Source organism: Sinohyriopsis cumingii, chromosome 8, assembly GCF_028554795.1.
Source record: "Sinohyriopsis cumingii isolate HCF-2022 chromosome 8, ASM2855479v2, whole genome shotgun sequence".
In the NCBI taxonomy this organism is placed as follows: domain Eukaryota; kingdom Metazoa; phylum Mollusca; class Bivalvia; order Unionida; family Unionidae; genus Sinohyriopsis; species Sinohyriopsis cumingii.
The window spans coordinates 48,278,659-48,301,781 of NC_142968.1; the positions used below are offsets into that span (position 1 = coordinate 48,278,659).

Below are 23,123 nucleotides of genomic sequence, written 5' to 3' on the forward strand. Positions count from 1 at the left end.
GTCCATAGCAACATCAGTCTTAATGCTCATTACTTGGCATTGTTTAAAGTTCCTAGAGATAAATCGCAAATGCAAGTGTTAGCCAAACAGTTAGGAATTCCTTTGCTGACTCAATCGCACGACGATGCTACACGTGGATTTAAAACCAACTACCCCCAAGTATTTGCGATTCCGTACCCATCTGTTTCACTGCTGGTGACAAGATATTGTCAACGTGACCTCCCGTCAGTCACATCTTCCCGTCAAATTGATTCGTGCCATGCACTGTATCAGTCGCGAAGAAAATACACAAATACGTGCTCGTGTCTTAGAAGCCATTCTCGGAGAAGTGTTGCAATGGTTTACAGTGACATAACGTCAATTACTTTAATGCATCGTTCACATTCCTCATCAAACAAAACGCTTCTTTTGAGAGAATCAAAGTTACTTTGACGCAACTGGAAAATCTTCGCATCGACACTCAAACCAAAAAGCAAATCATTATGAAACCTGGAGGTAGCTGTTATGTAGGCGTTGTAACTTCTTCTCCTGCGAAGACACCTTCCCCTTGTAAACCAACAATCATTTACGACGCATTCCACTATGAAAATGACCGGGAGTAAACGATGGGTATAGTGTTTTTGTGCTTCTGAACAAAGATGTCGCATGCCAAAAGAGTCACCGTCGTCGTTCTCTGTCCAGGAAGGAAAAGGAAAAAGAAAAGGATAGTCTCGTACTTTGACCCGGCATCCGAAAATTACATTTAGCCAAATATCGACATTTACCCATGTAAAGACTCCATCGTCCAAAGAAAAAGAGGAGCAACCGAACCGGGGGGGGGGGGGGATTTTGTTTCGATAATGCCATAACCAGGGAGTTTGTCAAACCGACCGGTCACACACAAAACAAACTATACCAAAACTTCTACTTCAACAAAAAAATAAGATAAAAGGACGTGTGCCAAGTCATCGACGTAAGTGCATTTGTGTGTGCCCGTTTGAACCCACATCCAAATAAACGCTTAACCAAGCACCAACATCTAATCCAGATAAGACAAAATCTTCCAAAGAAAAAGAGGAGTAACCAAAAGGGAGGATTGTTTGGTGATATGGAAAAAGGTCATCACAAATTGACCCTGAGATAATCAAATAGGTCGTAAAAAAGACCGTTCGACCATATCGAAAGAAAAAGATAAAAAGGTGTGTGCCAAGTCATCGATGTAAGTTTATTTTGTTGTGTGTGCTTCGGAACAAACAAATACGTCACCCCCCAGAAGCCGCCCCTCTTCTACTCCCAATGGGAAGAAAACATGACTTCCTCTTCATTTTGCCAATCATTGGGACTTGTTCTCCGGTCTGTCCAAAGCCCCTTCACCCATACGAAAGCAACTCATTCAAACAGCCTCCAAAGACGTTGTCGATACTGTGTGCGAATGTTGCCTTAATGTCTTCAAAGGAATGATACCTTTGTTTTAAAACCAGAAAGAATGCCTAGCGAAGAATCGAAACGTTCTTTGCCAAGTGGTCAAAAAGAAAATACCCATCCGTCAAACTAAACAGATCTTGGTTTGACTCGGAGAATTTGTATACCTGTTGGTATCACCCTTGGTGAAAGGAGTGTTGGTAACAATGATTACAGGACTCGTGACGGGAACTGGTCCACAAGGGATATGTCAAAGACAAAATGATCCAGAAGATACAAGGGGCATCTGGGGTGAAAAGATCTCAGATGTGACCTTTGGAATCTGATGGAAGGACGAAAACTGACTTAAACGATGGATAGAATTTCATCATTGACAAGAACAACGCATTTACCTCCCAATTCTGATATGACCTAGATGTCTCAGTTACAACACGCATTGCAATCGTTGATAGATCTCAGCGATTTGTTAGAAAAGAAAACATCTCAATGGTTCGGTCAAGTGTTGCAACGACTTCAACTCTTTTACCAGAAAGTTTTAGACAAAAAGACAGCTCGACCAACTCTGAAAGATTTTAAGACCCTGATGTAAAGTCCATAACAACCACCCCGATCCTCAGTGACTAACACAGACGCAGCCCCACGGATGCATGAGGAAGGATAAGCACGAAGAGTCTTTCAAACGCCGTTAGCATCTCCCATCCCAAGCAATATTTCATTTCCATTATTGACCACGTCCCCCGCACTCCAACGAGAAGAACTCAAAGCTTGGATTAAAAAGATGATGTCCTCTCCTCCTTCAACAGAAGTGAAAAAGAAATACGAGAAACCACGAGTGAAAAAACAAAACAAGACAAAAGCCATTCCATTACTACCACCACCACTACCCTCGACGTTTACTCTTGTGACACGTAGGACACGTAAAGCAGTTTCCAAACCAACACATTATCCCATCCCGAGTAGCATCAGTGAAGTGTGGGTGACTTATTAAAAGAAGGAGAGAGAGAGTCCTGATAGAGAATTAGCTAGCCATTCTTTTACTATGAACCATCCCATCCTGCGGAATACGGAGGAGTGTAACGTTGGTTACAAGAACAAGCCACGTACACCTTACACAAACCCATTCGAGAAAAATTTCCAGAAATCGCACCCGAGTGTAGGGCATCAAATATCAATGACAGGCCGACTTAGCCGATGTCTTTCATTTGTGCACTTACAGTTGTTTCTACAAATATTTGTTATGTGTCATCGACGTCTTTCCCAAATTTACCTGGGTCGTGCCAAGGACTTACAAATCGAACGCTGTGTTGGTGCAAGACCAAAATCTGGTCTTGAAACAACGCTTTCGTCATCCTCTTAGATGACAAATTGACAAATGCACCACAATCCTAAACCATGCTTTCCAAAAGAATTAATGAAACGAAACATTCATTTTTTCACCAACTAGAATCTCTAAACCAAAATCAGCCTCGTAGAACGTTTTCAACGCACCTTGAAAGAAAGCATGTGGAAATATTATACGCATCAACACACTCTCAAATACATCGACGTGCCCCACAAGAAGTGACTCCCGACAAAGAACTTAGCGTTTTGGAACGCCTGTTTGGTATGTCCCCAACTGTGAATGTCTCCAAGAAAGGTTGACGACGGTTTATTGGGTGTGCATTACTTATCCACCTGGAACATCAAACTATTTCATGTCACTGCACGAGTGCGTGGTCGTCATGATATCGTCTATAAATTGGAAGAAACAAACGGAAAGTGTTAAAAGGAACGTTCTACTTGCCCGTGTTACGAGTGACCAAAAAACCCTTGTCCCTTCCCTGACTAAATAATTGCGAAAGTGTGCCTGTATTATTGTTTGTGATAGTGTGCGTGCGCGTACGTGTATGTTTGTGTTTGTATTTCTGTTTGTGTGCGTGTGCGTGCATGTACGTGTTTGTGTTGTGTTTTTACCGTAACAAAAACGTCATGTCCCTGCACTATAGTATATGTATGAAAGCGTGCATGTATTATTGTTTGTGTGCGTGCGCGTACGTGTGTATGTTTATGTGTTTTCTTTTTGTGTTTGTGTGAGTGCGCGTACGTGTGTGTGGTTGTGCATTTTTCCCATAACAAAAACCCTTGTCCCTGCACTAAAGAATATTTGTGAAAGTGTGCGTGTATTATTGTTTCTGTTAGTTTAAGTGCGCATACGTGTGTTTGTCTTTGCGTGTATGTGTAGGTATAATTATTTGTGTTTGTGTGCGTGCGCATACGTGTGTTTTGTGTCTTTTTCCCACAACAAAAACCCTTGTCCTTGCACTAATGAATATTTGCGAAAGTGTGATTTTTTTATTGTTTGTGTTAGTGTGCGTACGTGTACGTGTGTTTGTCTTTGCGTGTTTGTGTTTTCAATCCTTTGTGTTTCTGTGCGTGCGCGTATGTGTTTTGTGTCTTTTTCACACAACAAAAGCCCTTGTCCCTGCACTAAAGAAAGTTTGTGAAAGTGTGCGTGATTATTTGGTTTGTGTTACTGTGCGTGCTCGTACGTGTGTGTGTGTGTGTGTTTGTTTTTGTGTTTTTGCTTGTGCTTGTGTGTGTGTGCTTATGTGAATGTGTGTGTGTTTGTGCGTGTAGTATTTTGTGTTTGTGTGCGTGCGCATTTCACCTACCTACCTACCACTGCAGCGCGTATTCAGGTCAGCCACTTGCAACACTGTTGCCATTATTCCCATAGTTTTCAGTACAGTGACCTGATTGAGGCTAGAAATTTTGAGACTATAAATATAGACTTTGGTTGTTCCATATAAATTTCCACAGGTTGTAACTATAACTAGAAGCTAGGGTTCTTAAACAGGATCGTCACACAAGGTATGTCTATAAATGGTGGCTAGGCTTATCTATTTTAGTCTAAACTAATGTAACCGATTGTTCAGGATATGTTTATTCTCCGTTAAATTCTGGGACATTTTCGTAATTTTAGCATTACTTTTAGTCACATTTGATTTGGCATTGGTTTCTTTACTTGATTGTAGCTGTTTATAGCTTACTTACAATTATGCAAATTTATGAACACTGACAACATAATTTCAGGTCCAGGTAATGCTTTGTATATAAATCTCGGGTTTGCATATGTATATGTATGTGTATTGTCGCTATACATGTCCTATGTTCAATTCCCACTGACCCAAGAGTATCCCGCCCATGTTAAATTACCATAGACTCTTTAGTGAAAACACCCATTATTAACATAGAAGTCACATAAATCCTAAAGTACCCCCAATGTATGTATGTATATGTATGTATGTATTTAGGTAGGTAGGTAGTTAGGTATTTAGGTAGGTAGGTATGCATTTATGCATGTGTAACTGGAAGTGTAAAGTTTTTGTTGAACCAAAACATGACACAAATATTTACTTATGCATTTTATTATGTAAATATGTAAATAAATTTGTGTAAAAATATATGTAACAAAACTGATTGTACAATAAAGTATTGAGATTTACGAGCTAAGAAATCGCTCTCTGTGATGAAAGAAAATGGTTAGAGTTTGATCGTTTTCACAAACATAGCATTACACACACGATGTATGCAATAATTTAATTAAACATTTTACATAATATGTTAAGTTATATGGGAATACCATACGTTGTGTTCAATACTTTAAGTAAACATTTTACATAAAATATTAGGTCGTATGGGAATGACACACGATGTGTTCAATACTTTAAGTAAACATTTTACATAAAATATTAAGTCGTATGGGACTGACACACGTTGTGTACATTACTTTAAGTAAACATTTTACATAATAAGTTAAGTCGCATTGGAATGACACACGATGTGTTCAATATTTTAAGTAAATCTTTACATAAAATATTAGGTCCCATGGGAATGACGTTGTTTATTGTTATTATTAGACAAAAGAAAAGATATGTCTAAGGTAACTATTTGGAGACTGTCAAATAGATGTTTTTCATTAAACTGCATTTCTAACCATATCAAAGTTTTTTTTTTTTCTAATGCATTTTAAGATGCAAAATTCTGGTGTTCATTTACCGTAATGTTTAACACCGTTATATTTATTTTTCCTTCTCCTGATCTTTGGCTTGTACACGATAGAACCACACATTCGCTCTTCAAGGGCATTGTTGATGCAAACATTAGCAGTGCAAGGCTTTTGCTGCATACATGTGCGTGATCGGAACTGGATGAAGTTTACACACGGAGTCCATGGTCCCCAGTCTGACCAGCCACATTTCCACTTGTTGTAATCAATATCTGTGACACCGCTGCAGGGCATCAACGGATTCCTGAGAGGATAAATGAATTCTTCATGGAACATAAGAATATTTATATTTTGTAAAGGTAGATATCAAAGGAAAGAAATAAAAAGCAAGAGCACCTTTTTTAACTCCATGGTAATGTAATTACATTCACAGCTTTATCTATATCAACATTACCTAATTCTCTCTCTCTCTCTCTCCCGCTCGCTCGCTGTGTGTGTGTGTGTGTGTGTGTGTGTGTGTGTGTTCAGCATAGTGCAACCTTTCATGTATTCCTGGATAGTTAAAACATCAATCGGTGTGCAAAAAGATACTAGAGCAAGGAAAAATAAAAAGACCGTGATGAATCAGTGGTCTACACTATATTCTACACTTAAAGCCCTTGATACGAAGTTGAAAAGGTATAAGAGGGAATCAGTCTAAATTTTAGCTAGAAAGACAGCTACGAGATGCTTTGTCTATAGAGTTCTCATTTCCATCATTTTCTTTCTAATCTGGACATTAATAACTAAGGTAAAGTGAAATATATGCCTATTTTCCCCCCTGAAGGGTTCTGATGGGATGACAGTATTTCGGAAATGTATTATTCATCAAAGTGAAATATATACCTGGAACCGGAGTTTTTTGTGAAAGCATTTGTTGGGATTGAAGTTATCCCTGTATTTCTGCAGATGATCTTTGACAAGGACGTTTTCCGTATCTCGTCCAATTGCTCTACAAGATATAAAATAGTTCTTCTTTTAAAAAAATCTCTGAGTAGTATGGTTTTAAACGAAACGAAAGTAAATTAATTACACACTGGACTCGTATATCGAACATTCTGATCTAGGGAAGCTGTCACTGAGTACAGCCAGTGACTTACCTGTGCACAACGTACTTTATCATTCTCACAATACAATTCTCAGAAGTGATTCCAACGATGAAACTCATTTGATCAAGACACAATCGATTTCGACTTTATTAAGCACAACAACATTTAGTACCCTTGAGCATTTATAGGTAGATAAAGATTTTTATAAAATAAAAAAAATCAAGTCCTCGTTTTCTAGAACTTCTTCCTCTACCTATATAAATAATGAACACCGCTCATAGAACTATTTATTAGGTGCGAGAACATTTCGCCTTCTCTCAGTATAATTTTACAATTGCATTATCTTTTTTTCGTTTGCACCTTGATGGCTGTAATTGTTATTGAATGTTACCTATTAGTTTTCTGTAAGATAATTAAATCTCCATATAAAAACACACCGTTCCAGTGCAATACACGTGTATATTACCTATGCGTAGAAAAGAACAAAGGAAAATGAGTTTATGTATTGTATACACGGTGTATCTAATTTATATTCAAACGCGTATTTACTTCTCAACCACCTGACAGACGGTGTTGACCTGCCATCTATCACTTCAGAAAAAGTATATTTTACAGTAATTCTGAGTTACAAACCATAAGCGTGAGTACAACATATGAGTCGACTATGATCGATGAATAATTGGTACAAATCCTTGACCCCTGAAAATGGCGCTTTGATACCACAACCTTCACATAAAATCACGTGGTCCTGCTATATCTTGGAGAGAGAAGAAGCATCAAAGATGCATATATTTTCATAAAGGTAAAGAAAATTCATTCAAATTATGCATTCTTCTAAAGGCTAAAATCATTCTCTACCTTGGTAAATACAAGTATAAAATAATTATTAAAACAAAATGGTTTTGCCTCCATTAGTATATTGATGTAGATAAGTGTATTACTTGCTGTTGCTACAGTAGGCGCGATACGTTGACTTTAAAATATCCCAGCAATTGTTTTCCCAAAATATTCAACATTTACTGTCAGCAAATAAACCTCATTATGGAGACAGGAAAAGTACAATCAAACTGGATATATATATATATATATATATATATATATATATATATATATATATATATATATATATATATATATATATATATATATATATATAATTGTGTGTGTGTGTACGTGTTTGATTTGCAGGCATACAGTATACAAGTAGTAGTCATAGTTTTGTCCAAACATAAGCAAATATGTAGGGCTATGACACAGATATTATTTATTTTCTTGCTGATGGTTGATATATATATATATATATATATATATATATATATATATATATATATATATATATATATATATATATATATATATATATATATATATATTGGCCAAAACAGCTACATTGAATCCTGGCAACTCTTCCATCACGTTTCACCATTAACCGAAACATAGCTATGTACCATGCAAATTTTGCTTTACTATACCACAGGGATGGGTACTGTGCAAAATCATGGTATCAGTGGCTACACTATATGTGTGTCAAGAAAAGAAGACGTCAATGCATATATGAGACTGCTCATCTGTCTGATATCTAAAGAGTTGCAAGAAAGAAGAGTTGTTGGTCAGGATATATGGGCCAGGATGATGGATCTGTTTTTTTACATAAAAAAAACATCTCTCAATGCTGTTGGTTGTATGTTTTATTTAAAAGTGTTAATTCCTGCTATTTCTAAGTGGATTTGTCTGTATGCAGAGTGCTTTCTATCAAATGCGGTTGGATTATGTTCCGTTATTTTTTGTAGCTGCAATGACATTTGATGGATGATTTGAATGCATTGCATAGATATGAACATCCTTAATTACATGACTGTGTCAACATGTTTCCTTAAATAAAATTTCGTGATTTTGGAGAAGAAATTATTTGAAGCTATTTTATTATTGTGTCCATACTAGCATAATTTATACAACCTGAAGGGCCGTTATACCTGGATGCCCTGTATATAATTGATTAAATAATACCTGCAAGCTTATGGCTTTATGGCCAGGTGACAAATCAGAAGAAAAACAGTAGCAAATTGAATACAAGATTTATGTTATATTTTTACTCTTTTTCTATGTGTATTTGGTACTAATTGTCTTTTTGAAATAGAGTATGCCATAATGTCATCGGAAACTAGCAAATATCATCTAGCTAACAGGATTGTACTTACCAAGTGTGAATGCTTGGTCACCCGAGTTTTCATAGTAGTATCTATCTCCCTTTTTCAAGGCTTCGAATTGCTTGGCAATAATACAAGCAAACGTTGGCCCAATCTTTCCGCCAGTAACAGGTTTCTCAGAAACTCCCCCCGAGAACAGGTCGATGTCATAAGAGTTCCTAGATCAACGAATTATTAATAAAATCAACTCAGATTAACTTTCAAGGTCATTCGAGTTTGCAATGTTTAACATTTCCTGTCGTATTCATCTAACAGACGTGCATACAATGCAGATATTCTGTAGTAGCTGTTGCCAGTTAAATAGAACACGTATCTGTATATATTATGATGTATATGTAACCTTTCTTTTACTATGTCTATAATAAACATAGTTTGAATTTTAGGACATCTTACCCCTCAGAACCCTAATGTTAAACCTAAAGAAAACCAATGTATTGTTTCATTGTAGCAATTTTACATCTCAAAACGAACGTCATGAGTACACATGATGAGGAATTAATCGTCAAATCAGAAGTAAAGAAAATGTAGCAAAACATTTAATAAAACTATTCAAATTTTATAATTTTATCTTATTTTAGTCTTTTATTACATTTTCAAGCTGACTTACTTGTACACTGCCTTGAGTGCGTTCCAGACAGCGGGATCGTGGACGTTGCTATCAACGTCACATATTGCCTTCATAAGAAGATAGCCTGGAATGCCGTGATCCCTTCCCCTCTGGATGTTAATGGCCGCCAAGTCAGCACCAAACCCTGGCTGAGACTCAAATAAATGGCGGGTAAGCTGGCTACTTAAGCGCTCGTCAACCTGCCGAATTGTAATCTTGATCATTCTGAGTTCCAAGATAAATTTAAATTCATTTGTATTTATTTGAATAAGACAACCGGGTGTCACGATTCAAAGAGCTATACTATTTCAACACTGGAAAATCCTCGTCATATGGAAAACTGGCTTTTAAATTGTACATGTTAAGCTTCGAAACTGATTGATTTTGCTTCTTGTGTCTTTAATACGAGTCAAATTACAAGGAATAAAAGCTGACAAAAATGTTCCAAGTTGTTATACCCTCTTGATATGGGGTTTATTGTTTTATAAAGCACTTTTCAAGGGAAAATACTGGAAAATCTAAGCTAGACATAAATGCCTACCACCCTAGATATAAACGCATGTAACTTTAAACATAAATGCTTGTAACCCTAACCATATTTGCATATAAACATATTAACCCTAGACATAACTGCCTGTAACTGTCAAAGGAACAAATCTAAAGTACGGCAATCTTGAAATTATGATGGGGCACAGCAATTTATATATCAATGGCCTTGAAAGAAAAAAGTTAAGCTCCACAGAAACTCTTAGTATATTTTGGTCCAATCTAGTGTGATTAACAAGCAGAGTTTAAATATGTCAGTTAAGTGGAAATGTTTATACTACAGTGTCAGCTCGGTTTTCAGCAAAAATTGTGCTTTTAAAGTAGGGTATTCATATTCACGGTCAGTGTTGTATTTTGACATGGGAATGTTGTAATAACGACACAAATGTGCGAATGATGTGGGAATTAGTAAATATTCCGTCAAACAAACTAGTGCTATTTCTTTTTTGATGCGTGGCTTTGTGTATTGTAAGGAAATATACTGACCTATTTCAAAAGATGCGACGGAACTACCAACGACTCAGTTGTCCTTACATGATTCAACATGAAGTATTATTTAATTTGGTGACATTTTGAACGCGCACGAACAACGGCAACATCCTATTGCATCTCCTACCTATATAATCGTGTATGTACCTTCGTGTGTGGCCTCTTTTGACGTTGTCCAGTACAGGTTTAGGGCTCCCTCTGTAACTCTCTATCGCGGACTCAAACATTTACTTCAAAAGGAAGTTACAGTGCAGCTATATGTTTATTGTTAATACGTGTTTATAATAATTTTTATAAGAACAGTTTCAAAAGTCAAAAGGCAAGATTGCATGATTATAGAGTTACGTTTGACGTTTTACGGTACAGTAAGTAGGCTAAATTGGAATAAAGTGCATTGCCCAAGTACACACAAAGGCAGCAGATTTGGACTGCTATATGGGTACAATTCGAATCAAAACCCAGACCAGTGCGCTAAGATTTCAGCCACATCAGCAACAGCAGGTCGAAAGTTTACTGTAAAACTCCTATAACATAATGTACAGAGACATTTGATAAATGTACGTGTGACATAGGCTTGCTCTCTAATCTCCAATCTCGAACAAAAATATGACATATACATATGAGTATGGAACTTTAACAATATTTGAGTTGAAATATTTTAGTTTAATTAATTATTACTTCATCAAAATGAACATGTCATCACTCGTAAAGGGGTTTAACTTTTCCTAGATGTGACAAACCATATTCTATCACTGTATAGTCTCGTAGGTTAATGCATAAATGACTAAAGAAGAAATGCAAATGAAGCGGAGGTTATAATGTTATCTGACAATCAACATTCGTATAACGTTTGGCCGAAAGTGTAAGAGACTTGAACTACAATTCACTCGAAGGAAATTAAGTATTATTAAAGCAAATTCCTCTAAACATGCATCGGATAGTTAAATTCTCGCTAATAGTTCTTGTAAAGAAATGTATTGCGACACGTTATTTGAAATTTCGTAATCCTGAATTACCGATGCAAGATGAAATTTGGAAAGCATGTGTACAATGTCATCCGATCTTGTTTGTTCCACAAGTGATTCAAGAAATAAGTATACTCCATCTTCCTACCTGAAGACCCATAACAATTTGTATATGGGAATATTAAGTTCAAAAACCATTTTGCCTATTCTCTATTTTACCAAATAAGACCTTGATTGACATCAACAAGCACAGTCAGTTGATTGGCACCACAAGGAGTCATACAAAGGGAAACTATTTGGAAGCTTGATTGCGAGTTCCTTACCTTTTGAGAATACGAGTCTGTGAGACCTTTAATTATGCCATCAACTCCTCCAGTGGGGTGATACAGCAAAGCAGGGTTGAGAAAAACATCTTTGAACAGTCGATCTCCGCCATTGTCGGTATACTTAAGCGAATCGTGGACCATGCTGTGCCCAAATCTGAAGGCGGAAGCAGCAAATTCATTCCTACTGGCTGGATTTACAGTACTGTCATACCCATTAAAGTAGCCACTTGTGAGAGGGTTAAGGTCATATGAATTCATGATGGCATCACCAAGGATTTCGGGAAGGTACTCTTTGTATGTTATATGCTGAAGCATGGCACTGACAATCTTTCTGGCTTCGTCGTACAGAATCTGGTCCGTCCAATTGTTGTTCAGAGCTGCAAGCCCTGCAGCAATTCTATTGTGTTCCCTCATGAAGATTGTATGAAGTGAGCTAAGGGCTGGATGCTGGTTAACTCGAATATCCCCTAAAAGATCATTTGTAAAACTTAAGTCATGAACGTACACAATGATTCCATTAGCAGGCATTCGCTTGATATGATGGCACCTTAATTGATTATATTTTAAAAACATTACTATGGTGTATAAAAAGTGGAAAATCCATGTGAGAACTATACATATGTTTCCCCATCATTGCAAATCACAACGATAAATAAGTGGACATTTACCTGCCAGGAAGCACTTCACATTGGCATTGGACGTGGGCAGAATGCAATTGGCTGCGTTTGCTGTGTCCTTTGGCAACAGGTTTGGAATGTTGGGATCTGCTCCAGTTTTAAGTTTACCTGCACATGATAAAGACATCGTCTTCAGAAGTTAACGACAAAAATATCAAAGCATGCATTGAAGCTTGTAATTTGTGATTTTGCTTATCACTTTAAGTACATCGTGAAACGAAGAGAAATAATTAAAAAATACGGCGTCATTGTATTTAATGATTGGCCAAATAACATTCCAGATTAAGGCCTCTCTATCCGATTCAGAAACTAATGTCAGTTAGATTTGGAAGAGCATTAAACGGAATAATCCTAAATGGTAAGAATAGCATTAATTTGCTTATAGCTCAAGAGTTTATAGCCGGTTTAACAACAGCCAATAGTCAGCTCTAGGTTACAGCCGGTATGATAACAGTGTATAGACAGATCTACATTACAGTCGGTTTAATTACAGTCTATGAACAGCATTACATTATAGCTGGTTTCATAACGGTATTGACAGCTCTAAAGTACAGCCTTTTTAATAACAGTTAATATATATCTCTACATTACAGCCGGTTTAATAACAGTTTGTACATTTATTATTCAATTCTTCTGTGCACATAATACGTTTGTACTCAGCAAATACAGCTTTGTAAATGGAACATAAGACCAATGCAACAGCCTCTTCTTTGGAACCGGATTCGGAATATAAAAAGAAATTATCATTATTTACATTGTTATTAGTAATATTATCGTTATTATTATTACTATTATTATTATATTATTATTATTATTATTACTACTGCTACTACTACTCACCTCCAGTGAATGCTCTAAGGGAGTTGCTGGTATTTGCATCTGATCCGTAGATCTGTGACCCGTCGATGTAATGAGTATTTTGATTTAATTGCTGCCTTTGTCCTGTACAAAAAAAAGACTAATGATGTAGAATTAAGAATATATCATTCAATGCATAATGAACTCTATATTTTAGTCTCATTGTTTCTTTCTTGTTTCGTGGTTGGGTGGAATATATAAAAGTCTTCGAAAAATTAAGAACGTTTCAACGTTTGAAGCTGGTTTACCATACATCAAGCTCTTGAAGATTTAAGCCACACACATGCATACACACACACACACACCTTTCTTTTTCTAGCTGGTTATGATAAACGTACAAGCAGGAACTAAGTGTTAATGAACCTGAGTTTGTGTTCCTCCTTGGCAGTGTCATTGGAAAAACGGAAAACATTATTTCAGTTTTACCGAAGTAAAATTAGACCAGGTGTTTCCATTGGATGTGTGGTAGATAGTGTTGCACTTCACACTGGAATATACGTTCTTTGATTCTTAAGCTTGTGTGTGTGTGTATGTATGTCAAGCAAATACATGCTGAAAGTCAAGGGTCAAAATAAACGTTGTTGTGTCTATATAATTACCTAGACGACAATCCAGTTTTGGAGTCGGAAGGGCCCTGACGAAGTTCATGCATGTCCTGTTAAACTTTGAATAGTAAGGGTCATCTGTGGGGATCTGAATAGCAAAGCAGGGGTCCTCACTATGGAACAAGATATATGCCCATCATATGCATATTTCATAGAATTAAACAGACATTGTAAGAAAGCAATCAAACTAACATACGAGTTTATATTCTTCCATAACTACAACGTTATGAAACATACATAATATAACACACACACACATTCTTGTAAAACCTACAAAACGGGGACATATGATTTTTACCATCAAAACGGGGACATCTTTATTTTAACAAATTATGAGCGATAAAGATCTATTTTGATATGCATTTGATACATACATGCACACAGTGCTAAAAATATACAATAAAATATGGGACATTCACTAAGTATGTATTTTGATTCTAAATAGAAATCAATTCAATCTAAACGCTGCAGATATCTCACCTGCGACACATAGTTCCCATCCATAAGAATAAACTAAATTAAAATTATGATATTGAATGTTTATATAATGTTTGTTGTATATGTAAGTAAAAATGGTGTCCAGGAGTTTGAAGAAGTTGAATTGTCGGAATTGTGTGAAAATAAAGAGGCTGTGTCTCTTTTTGTAAAATGTTATAATCACCAAAGATCTGCATGCCAATCTTCGGTTAAGATAATTGTATTGGTAAGACTATGGTTTAGAATTTAAAGTGTCCCACACAATAACACATTTTTAACTTTGGTGTACAAAACGTTGCCACTTTAGTGCAATCCCCTTCATTAATAAGCCAATGCACGATAAGACCTCTTCAATATTAAACACCAACAGTTTATTTTGCATGCTGGCATGGTTTAGTTTTAGTGAGCTCAGGTCAGAGCCGCATAAGTGTCCCGGACCCAAATAGTCCCTATTAAAATCTAATTATGTGGATTAATGTGTGATGCCATATGCAGTATTTATGACAGAAACTGGTAAATCGTACAATTGAAAGATTTATAATGGACCGTCCCGTTATGTGGAGAACGCTTTTATTCTTACTATGATGGTAAATATGGTGTAGAGTTACAGACAAAATGAGGCTTAAAATCATGATTGACTGACTTAAGGTAGCGTAGGAAAAATAGTTCTCGGTATTTGGTGTTTGAGTTGTGATTTGTATTGTATAGTAGTTACATACCGGCGCTACGTTACGGAAATATGTTAAGGAAAAACAATGTATATGTGAGGTAGGCAGGCAATTGTGAAGTTGTGATGTAAATGTGCAGTTGTGATATTGGTGGTCATGCATTAATTAGAGGAAAATTATTATAGTTTGTTTCATTCGTTCACTAAAGAGACCTCTTGTATGTAACATTATAAATGTTCTGCCTTTCGCTTAGTGAAGTCAGTTGTAAATTTAATGTTGCTTAGTTGTGGTCGTTAGTTTATTAGAAAAAAATTCACGACTGTTATCATCGTTCCCTAAGAAAAAGAGGAAAACAGGGAACTTACGGCCAGAAAGAAATGAAACTAGCAAGAAGGAAGAACAACAGATATAAGCAACGAAGCCGAGAGAGAGAGAGAGAGAGAGAGAGAGAGAGAGAGAGAGAGAGAGAATATAAAAAGGCACTGACTAAACGAGAACAGAATCTGAAATATTTGATCACACCTCCGAGTCGAACAAAATGTTTCTGATTGTTTTCTTTCACATTATTTTTACTTTAGCCAGCATGCACATTTATGATACATACAGAAACACTAAATTTGAGTATAAAAACTTGTATTTTCAGCGTAGTAACTGGTGCCATGTACAAGCACTTACAAAAGTTATTTTTATTTCCTATTGGCTCAAGCTTAACTTGTTGATCATTTACCTCCGATATCGTTAATTCGAGGAAAGAAATGGTATTAGATTTTGGTTACCGTGTAGACCGTTCATTATTACGCTTCTAACTACATTTGAATGAACTAAAATCAATGTTGATATTTTCCAGTGTATTTCTTACCCAAACGTAAATGGCTTCGAGTTAAATAGGAGAAAAAATATACAAGCACAGATGAATTGCTAGAAACTCTTGTCCATCGTAACAAACATGCATAATATCTGCATGAAACCTTTTATTCAGTTTTCGTGATTCCTGATCTAAGTTGGCGAAATGTGTTATGAACGTTGGACTACCCATTAATAAACATGTATGTTGATATTGCTCTCTGTGTTAACATATAAAATATATCATATATATTTGTCTATATTTATATAAATGATTTAAATCCTGTTAGATCTTCTTGAAGCCATCATCGGTCAGTAATTCGGAAGCTAAGTGCGCAATCAAAGAGCACAACAGTGTGCATTTTTTACCGCGTAAACGGGGACGCAGTTTTCCGACTGATACAGATGAGGTTTTGAGTCGAGTGGGACGTGTGTATTGTTGTGTATAGCATGATATTAAAAAAATACCAACAACATAGGAACATGCTCAGATACGCTTATTTTAAGGTTTGTATCATTAAATAAGCCATTGGCATTCCATTTAAGCCGACATTGCAAAATGGGGACGTCCCCTTTTCTAGCTGTGTCCCCGGTCTGTTGGTGTGTATTCACACTGATGTCCCCATTTCGCGGCATTTACAAACGCGCGCGCGCGCACACACACACACACACACACGCGCGCGCGAGCATCTATGTCTGCAGAGAGATGGAGATTCAGTTATTAATCAAATTTGCACAAATGCCATATTAAAAATACTTCTACCGCTCCGGTGGCCTAGTGGTTAGAGCGTCCGCCTCGGATGCGGGAGGTCGTGGGTTCGATCCCCGGCCGAGTCATACCAAAGACTTACAAAAATGGTACCAACAGCTGCCTCGCTTGGCGCTCAGCAATAAGAGGTTAGTGTTAGGACTGGTCGGCCTGGTGTCAGGATAATGTGACTGGGTGGGACATCGTGCTACATGTCTACGGCATGATGCCCCAGTGCTAGGCATCACTATAAACTGTGACACTGCAAACATCGTAGCGATATGACTGAAACATTGTGAAAGCTACGTTAAAAATCCATATCACACACACACAAAAATACTTCTACAATGACATAATAAAAAAGTGCAAAATAACAAATATACTTGGAAGATTTACTTGCATTGGTTTGGACTTAATTATCTATCATGTATGTCAGATGAGAGAAAGAAACATAAATAGCTCGTACTTGGACCAGTGTCTTTTGTTGAGATAAAAACCAATCTGCTCAGTTCAATTTATAAAAAGGCAACAAAAAATAAGTTATACCGTATATTACCTTGATGGTCTATTATTTCCGCAACAGTTAATGTTGGCACCGTCGTGACCTGGAAATATATACATACGAAATCTAAATAAATACCTGTCGATAACAAGAAGCTATTAAACATTCGTTTCTTAAACTCGGTGTTAAAGTTCAACAGCAAATTTGTGTTTTATGTTAAGATAGTTATATGTTGTAAAACTGTAATAATACCCTAGCGACATGATCTTGTTATATTATAGCCTCTTTGTTGTACAGACAGATTATAAGCACATAGCGGGATCTGAACATTAGCGTAATCAAGACCTAGCATACTAACGGAAAAAGGTGTGTGTGTGTGTGTATGAGAGAGAGAGAGAGAGAGAGAGAGAGAGAGAGAGAGAGAGAGATCATGAGCTTTCAGTCTACAATGATCAAACACCATCAAACATATTGCAATGAAACAAGGATTACATAGCGATTGTGCATTGAAATACATAAAAATAATAAAGGGCATCTGAGAAGCATAGCTTTGTATGATACTAAACAAATTACTATCAAAACCCTTATTTTACAGGAATATTGATTAAAATGAATGTTATAGAAATTAAGGATGCTGTGAAAGGTTTTTTTCATAATAAATCGGATGTATATAATAACATCCAGTTTCAGGGGAGCATCTTGTAATTCACCAGCTATAATGCGTTCTGAATTGAACAACTAATTCTGAAGGAAAAGTTTTTAACATCTTATGCATTGAAACCTATTTAATTCATTACACTGCATTTAAACTGTATAATAATAATAATAATACTAATAATAGCTGTGTATATTCTAGAACCAGTCACGAGACCCACCCCCCTCCCCTTCCATTTGAAGAATGGTTGAGACGTTGTAAATATATGCTAGATTTAACAAAGAAATAATGGAACAGATGGTAAATATGACACGCACTTGTCGTGTCTTCAGTTGAAGATTTGGCTTGATTGTTTCATTTAATTAACCTAATTCGCCCATCTTACAATAGACCCTATAGTAATACCTGTGGACAAAGCATTCCTCTGAATATCGTGACTCAAAAATTGTCCAAATTCCATGGCCATGTGACTGAGGTCTGGCATCAAATGACCGAGGAGGCTCTGCTGATGAAACTGTGAGCTGATCTTTCGCGCCAGGGGCAGAGGTCCTCCGGATGTACTGGTTTGTCTCGGTTCATCAACACCTAGAATTGGATATAACTGATTGTTAAATGTTTTTTCTCGTCCAGTTTTGCTTCATTTGGTGAAAACTATAGCTCAGCCTTTAAACCTTAAACAAGCCTGGATTTGCTTACATACTGTTTCTTTTTAATCTTCACTTTTTCGTTCAATTTATTAGCACCATGTATATATCTCGACACTGCATAACTGTTCACTAGTCATACAATAAAAACTACCACCGCCCGAAAGGTGTAAGCAGCAGAATAAAGAAGTATGTGCCTCAACCTTCAGCTGTAGTGCCCTGTGTCCATCAGCTATGGTGTATAACTTTTCATTACATCAGTCATACTGGATACTACAATTTCATATATAATTTCTTTTTCTTATCTATAACCATTCCAGATATATTCTGAAGATTATATAAATCATTATACCAACGACTAATTTTCACAAAAATAAAAACTAATATGATAACCTTTCACCTCTGTCTTAAAACAATTTCGTGCACTCTTATTCAGAACTCCGAAAATGATTCACATTAAATCAATTGATTTGTGTACTTTACACATCCATGTTTAAGTTACATTACCTTATCTTCCACTTCAAAGAAGGTTAAATATGAATATTGCCGCAAAGCAAGCGGCAAAATTGAATTGATTGCGGAAGAAATATGTTTAATTACATATCGACCGTTGAAATCAATATTTTGATCATTTATATTTCTTCTTCTATGTTGTCATTTCACTTTCTATTTTTGGGATCTATTATATTCTTCACTATCGACTGAATATGTTGTTGGATTAAATGTTGATTACTTCTGATGGATTATATTTATGAAATGGACATCTTTCCATACCATTGTCATAATGTGCTGGTATCATTCTCTCGAAAGGGGTAAACGATCGACCCCAGAGTCCATTGTCCAAGTTATTGCAAGAGCCGTCTATGCTTCTGTACCGGGACGTTGCAGCATGGCTACAGTCAGGAACATTTGAAAATGGACACTTCAGAATCGGTATTGGCCTGGATAATTGTTGTTCAATATTCTGTGCTGAAATATTGAGCCTGTGAAATGCAAAAGTGTGCAAATGTTAAAGCACGAAAGCACCGTGTAGGTAGGACAAACTAAGTGAAATATATGACTCTAGGAAGAAAACTGCGGCAAGCGAGTATGCATTTATTTATGTATTTAAGGCTTAATGGTTACATCATCGCATTGCTGCCTATATAATGCCTAACAAATCCTTGCTAGCAAAAATGTCAAAGTCAATCACATTGCCCGAATCCCAAAATAAAATACCTCCAACGACAAAAGATAAAGGGTAAAAATTTTTCAAAATCTCCTCCAAAACACATATGAAACAAAAAATAAAGGAGAGAAGTGTTAGATCTAACAAGATAAGCTACAAAATACATGTATTAATCGCAATCTTCAAAAGGTCTCGGAACTTGTCAGTTGGAACACCATTACTGGATGTATATCGTAACAGGTACCTTGCCTCTGTTAGTCACCTCTTGCGCCACACAGGAAGGTGTATCGGATCTATTTGACATTTACGAATATGCAGGGGGATCCATTCATGCACCTACTACTGATAATGCACAATGAACTCTCTGGCACATCGATTATTTTTAAAGTGAAAGCGGGATAAATATTTTGTACCCAAACATTTTTGTTCAAAATAAGTATGTACCCACTAAAAGTCAGAATTCAGTTATAAACAAAAGGATAAAAGCTGTACAATTGTTTATTATTCAGGAAGAAAATATAAACTATAATTGCAACATACATATACATATTCAAGAGATTAATGGCACGCTTGTATGGCTTTCGTTCTTCACATTGGTATGGTTTATTAGTATGGCCTTTTAAATATACATGTCGTTATTTTATACTCTATACCACGAATAAATGCTCCAAATAGCTAATGTACTAAATTATATTTGTCTCTAATTACTACAGACTTATACGTGAGAATGCAAAAATATAATCTTATATCAAGAAACATGGAGATGTCAGTTTACAAAACTAACTCATAACGTTTCGTGAAGACCAATGTACCAACCACTGGCCAATTATTCAGTTTGAGATCCTTCCCACACCGATGATCAAACATATAGGAAAGTCTATGGAAATAATGACAGAGACATAAATACAACGATACGTACTGTAGGTTTGTTGCATCATTAAAGTTATTGAAGTATTCTCTCGATCGATCGAATCTCAGTTGTTGAATGACTATCTAAAATGTTTATTATGGAAATAAAAGTATTAGAAATGCATATAGTTTTAAATGGCGCTTGTACTCACGTCTCAACTGCAGTTTTGGTTATTCCTGTAAAAAGCTTTCCAAATGTAGCTATTTTTAAAGCTTGTGAGCTGGTTAAGAGATGGGGTCCGAAGGCATCCGTACTTCTTGGATATACCCGGTCTATACCTTTTAATAATAATAATAATAATAATAATAATGTATGCCACCATCATCACTATCATCCTAACATCATCATCATTATCATCAGTATTATCAGCATCTATTTCCAGCAGTCGCAAGGGTAGAGAGTCCAGAATGACTTATAATATATTAAGTTACTGTCAGGCAATGTTAAATAACACATACATAGTTTTCCATAATCAAGATTTTTACTTTTTTAAATCTGGAATTTATCCAGCTATTTTCTGAAGGTTTTTTATTCATCACTCATTCGTTTTTCTACATGGCGATATAACATTGACGAGAGAATAGCTATCCGACATAATTAAAGAACGTCTGCGTCCTTTTTTGGCACATGTTATTTATTCTTTACCCTTTTATATAGGTCAAGAAAACTGAGAATTGGAATCTTGTCTAATAACGGTGCCAATACTTGGAATACCTTAAACATATATTTTTAAAATATATTCCATTAGTTTATTTTAACTCTCTAAGTAAAGCTAAAAAATAGTTTGCTTAATTTCCGTTAATCTTTCTGATCCACTATCAACGCAATTTTAAGTTTAGTATAGAAGGCGATGTTTCATGGATCACTAAAGTTACTCTATAGAATTATAGTACAAAATATAGCAATACAAATTCAAAGACTCTCATTAATTATAAGGTACTTTGGTTTACAAAGAATAAATCTGTGATGTTGAAAATGATCATTGGTTACCGACGCTACATCGACTAGATTTTAGTCCCAGATACTATCGATGGAAGTATACTATTAATAAAATTAATATAGATCTACACACCCTGGTCAAAGAGTTTTTTGTCTTTGCCATCAGCTGCCTGAATAGCGCCCTCTATACTGTGCAGAGATTCTGACACGATTCTTGACAGAACTGAATCTTTCTGGATTTGTTCAGTACGCGTGACGTCCACGTGATGGAATAGATCTGTTTCCACCTGATGCACAGATAGGCGTATTCCTTCTGCGCATATTAACAAAACCAGAAGGCCAAGTAGGAAAGGAAATGTTTGATGTAGTAGCCTAAAATGTAGACATGAAACTGTTTGTAACTCCATGTATTCCTGTTATGAGACGTGACTTTATGATTTAATAGAAATTGTATCTAATTTGTTTTAAAATGCAATGAAGTAAATTATGTACTTCCTCACAAAGAAGGAGCACGAGAGAGATAGAGACTGACAGACAGAACAGACAGATTTATGCATGGATGGATAAATGCACGCAAATTTCAAAGTTTGAATTTTCGGGGAAAAAACTATCTTGTATTAGTGGGAAAATATATACAGAATGAGTTAATATAATGGATACTATTTTTTTGATAGAATTTAAACGAACATTGTTATGCTTACGTATAATGCATCTAATATAGGGGAAAGGTGTATAGCATACGACAGAAAGACACTAAAATAAAATCTTTTCGTAAAATAACAATGGTAAATAAATAAATAAATAAAACATTTACATTCACTAGATATTAATAGAATTTTACCTTTCACTCATGTCAGATCGCAAATAACGACTTCTACGTAACTGTTGGTGCAGGGACAAAACTGTTGTCGATTGTGTGAGCAATCTTGATATTTATACACTGCATTAGAATTTATGTATAACCCTAATTAGCATTTAGTCATCAGCAAACGTTTGAATCCGGAACTGCCAGGTATCTGCTTAGAATGCATTCAAATTATGCGTACATGAACGTAGATGTGCACGTTTGCTTCCTTGTGGTGTTATATTCATTTTACGTTCTCCTGATATCCAGACATTAGTTATTACATTTGCATATATTTTTCACACATCCTGTATTGTTCACGGTTTAAAAGCTAAAAACATTTAATAATTTGATGTCATAGGACAAGGATAAATCCGGATGACTCTTGCCACTTTAATATCAGGGGATATGAATGTGTTTAATCTCATTGTAAACATGACAAAGAGAAATCAAGAGGAAGATTTTTTGAGGATTTTTTAAAAACTATATTATATATAGTTTTTAAAAGGAGAAAAGGAGATATTGTTGATAAGTCACATGAAGGTCTTGAGTGGTCTGTGTGGTCTAAAATGTTTCATTCTATGCTAGATTTATATTGTTACGTTATGTGGGTTTTTTTGTGCTCTCGTACAACCGGTAACAATTTGTCATCCGTCATATTTGAATACAGTTATTATATAGAATTACACAGTATAGTGGAGATACATTTACAGCTTGAGTAAACAAAGATCACGTGCTCGATGTCCACACTAGTTATGTTGATATATATATATATATATATATATATATATATATATATATATATATATATATATATATATATATATATATATATATATATAATGAACGGGTTAAATTAAACGATGGAATGGATAATGACCATGGAGGATATTAAAGATTCATGCACAGAGGGCGGAGTGTTATTGAACATTGTTTACTCACTTTTATTATTTCAGTCACAGTAATTT

The 23,123-nt window shown here is 35.8% G+C and overlaps 1 protein-coding gene across 1 annotated transcript; it reads right to left on the reverse strand.

Annotated features, from left to right (window-relative positions):
- Positions 1–4,792: 4,792 nt before the first annotated feature.
- LOC149793446 (salivary peroxidase/catechol oxidase-like) lies at positions 4,793–22,258 on the reverse strand. Its single transcript, XM_089967441.1, has 14 exons — positions 22,153–22,258; positions 21,445–21,683; positions 20,524–20,650; positions 19,069–19,277; positions 18,056–18,235; positions 17,050–17,098; positions 13,752–13,870; positions 13,135–13,236; positions 12,286–12,402; positions 11,615–12,084; positions 9,292–9,491; positions 8,676–8,842; positions 6,275–6,380; positions 4,793–5,693 (listed from the first exon to the last, which is right to left on the reverse strand). Exons 1-14 carry the CDS (start codon positions 22,161–22,163, stop codon positions 5,432–5,434), a joined length of 2,358 nt encoding a protein of 785 aa, XP_089823567.1. The 5' UTR covers positions 22,164–22,258; the 3' UTR covers positions 4,793–5,431.
- Positions 22,259–23,123: the final 865 nt, after the last annotated feature.

Coding starts and splice junctions, on each gene's coding strand:
- LOC149793446 (XM_089967441.1), bottom strand. Junction 8,843..9,291: donor GCACTCAAGGCAGTGTACAA/GTAAGTCAGCTT, acceptor TCGTTGATCTAG/GAACTCTTATGACATCGACC. Junction 5,694..6,274: donor ACAAAAAACTCCGGTTCCAG/GTATATATTTCA, acceptor TTATCCTCTCAG/GAATCCGTTGATGCCCTGCA.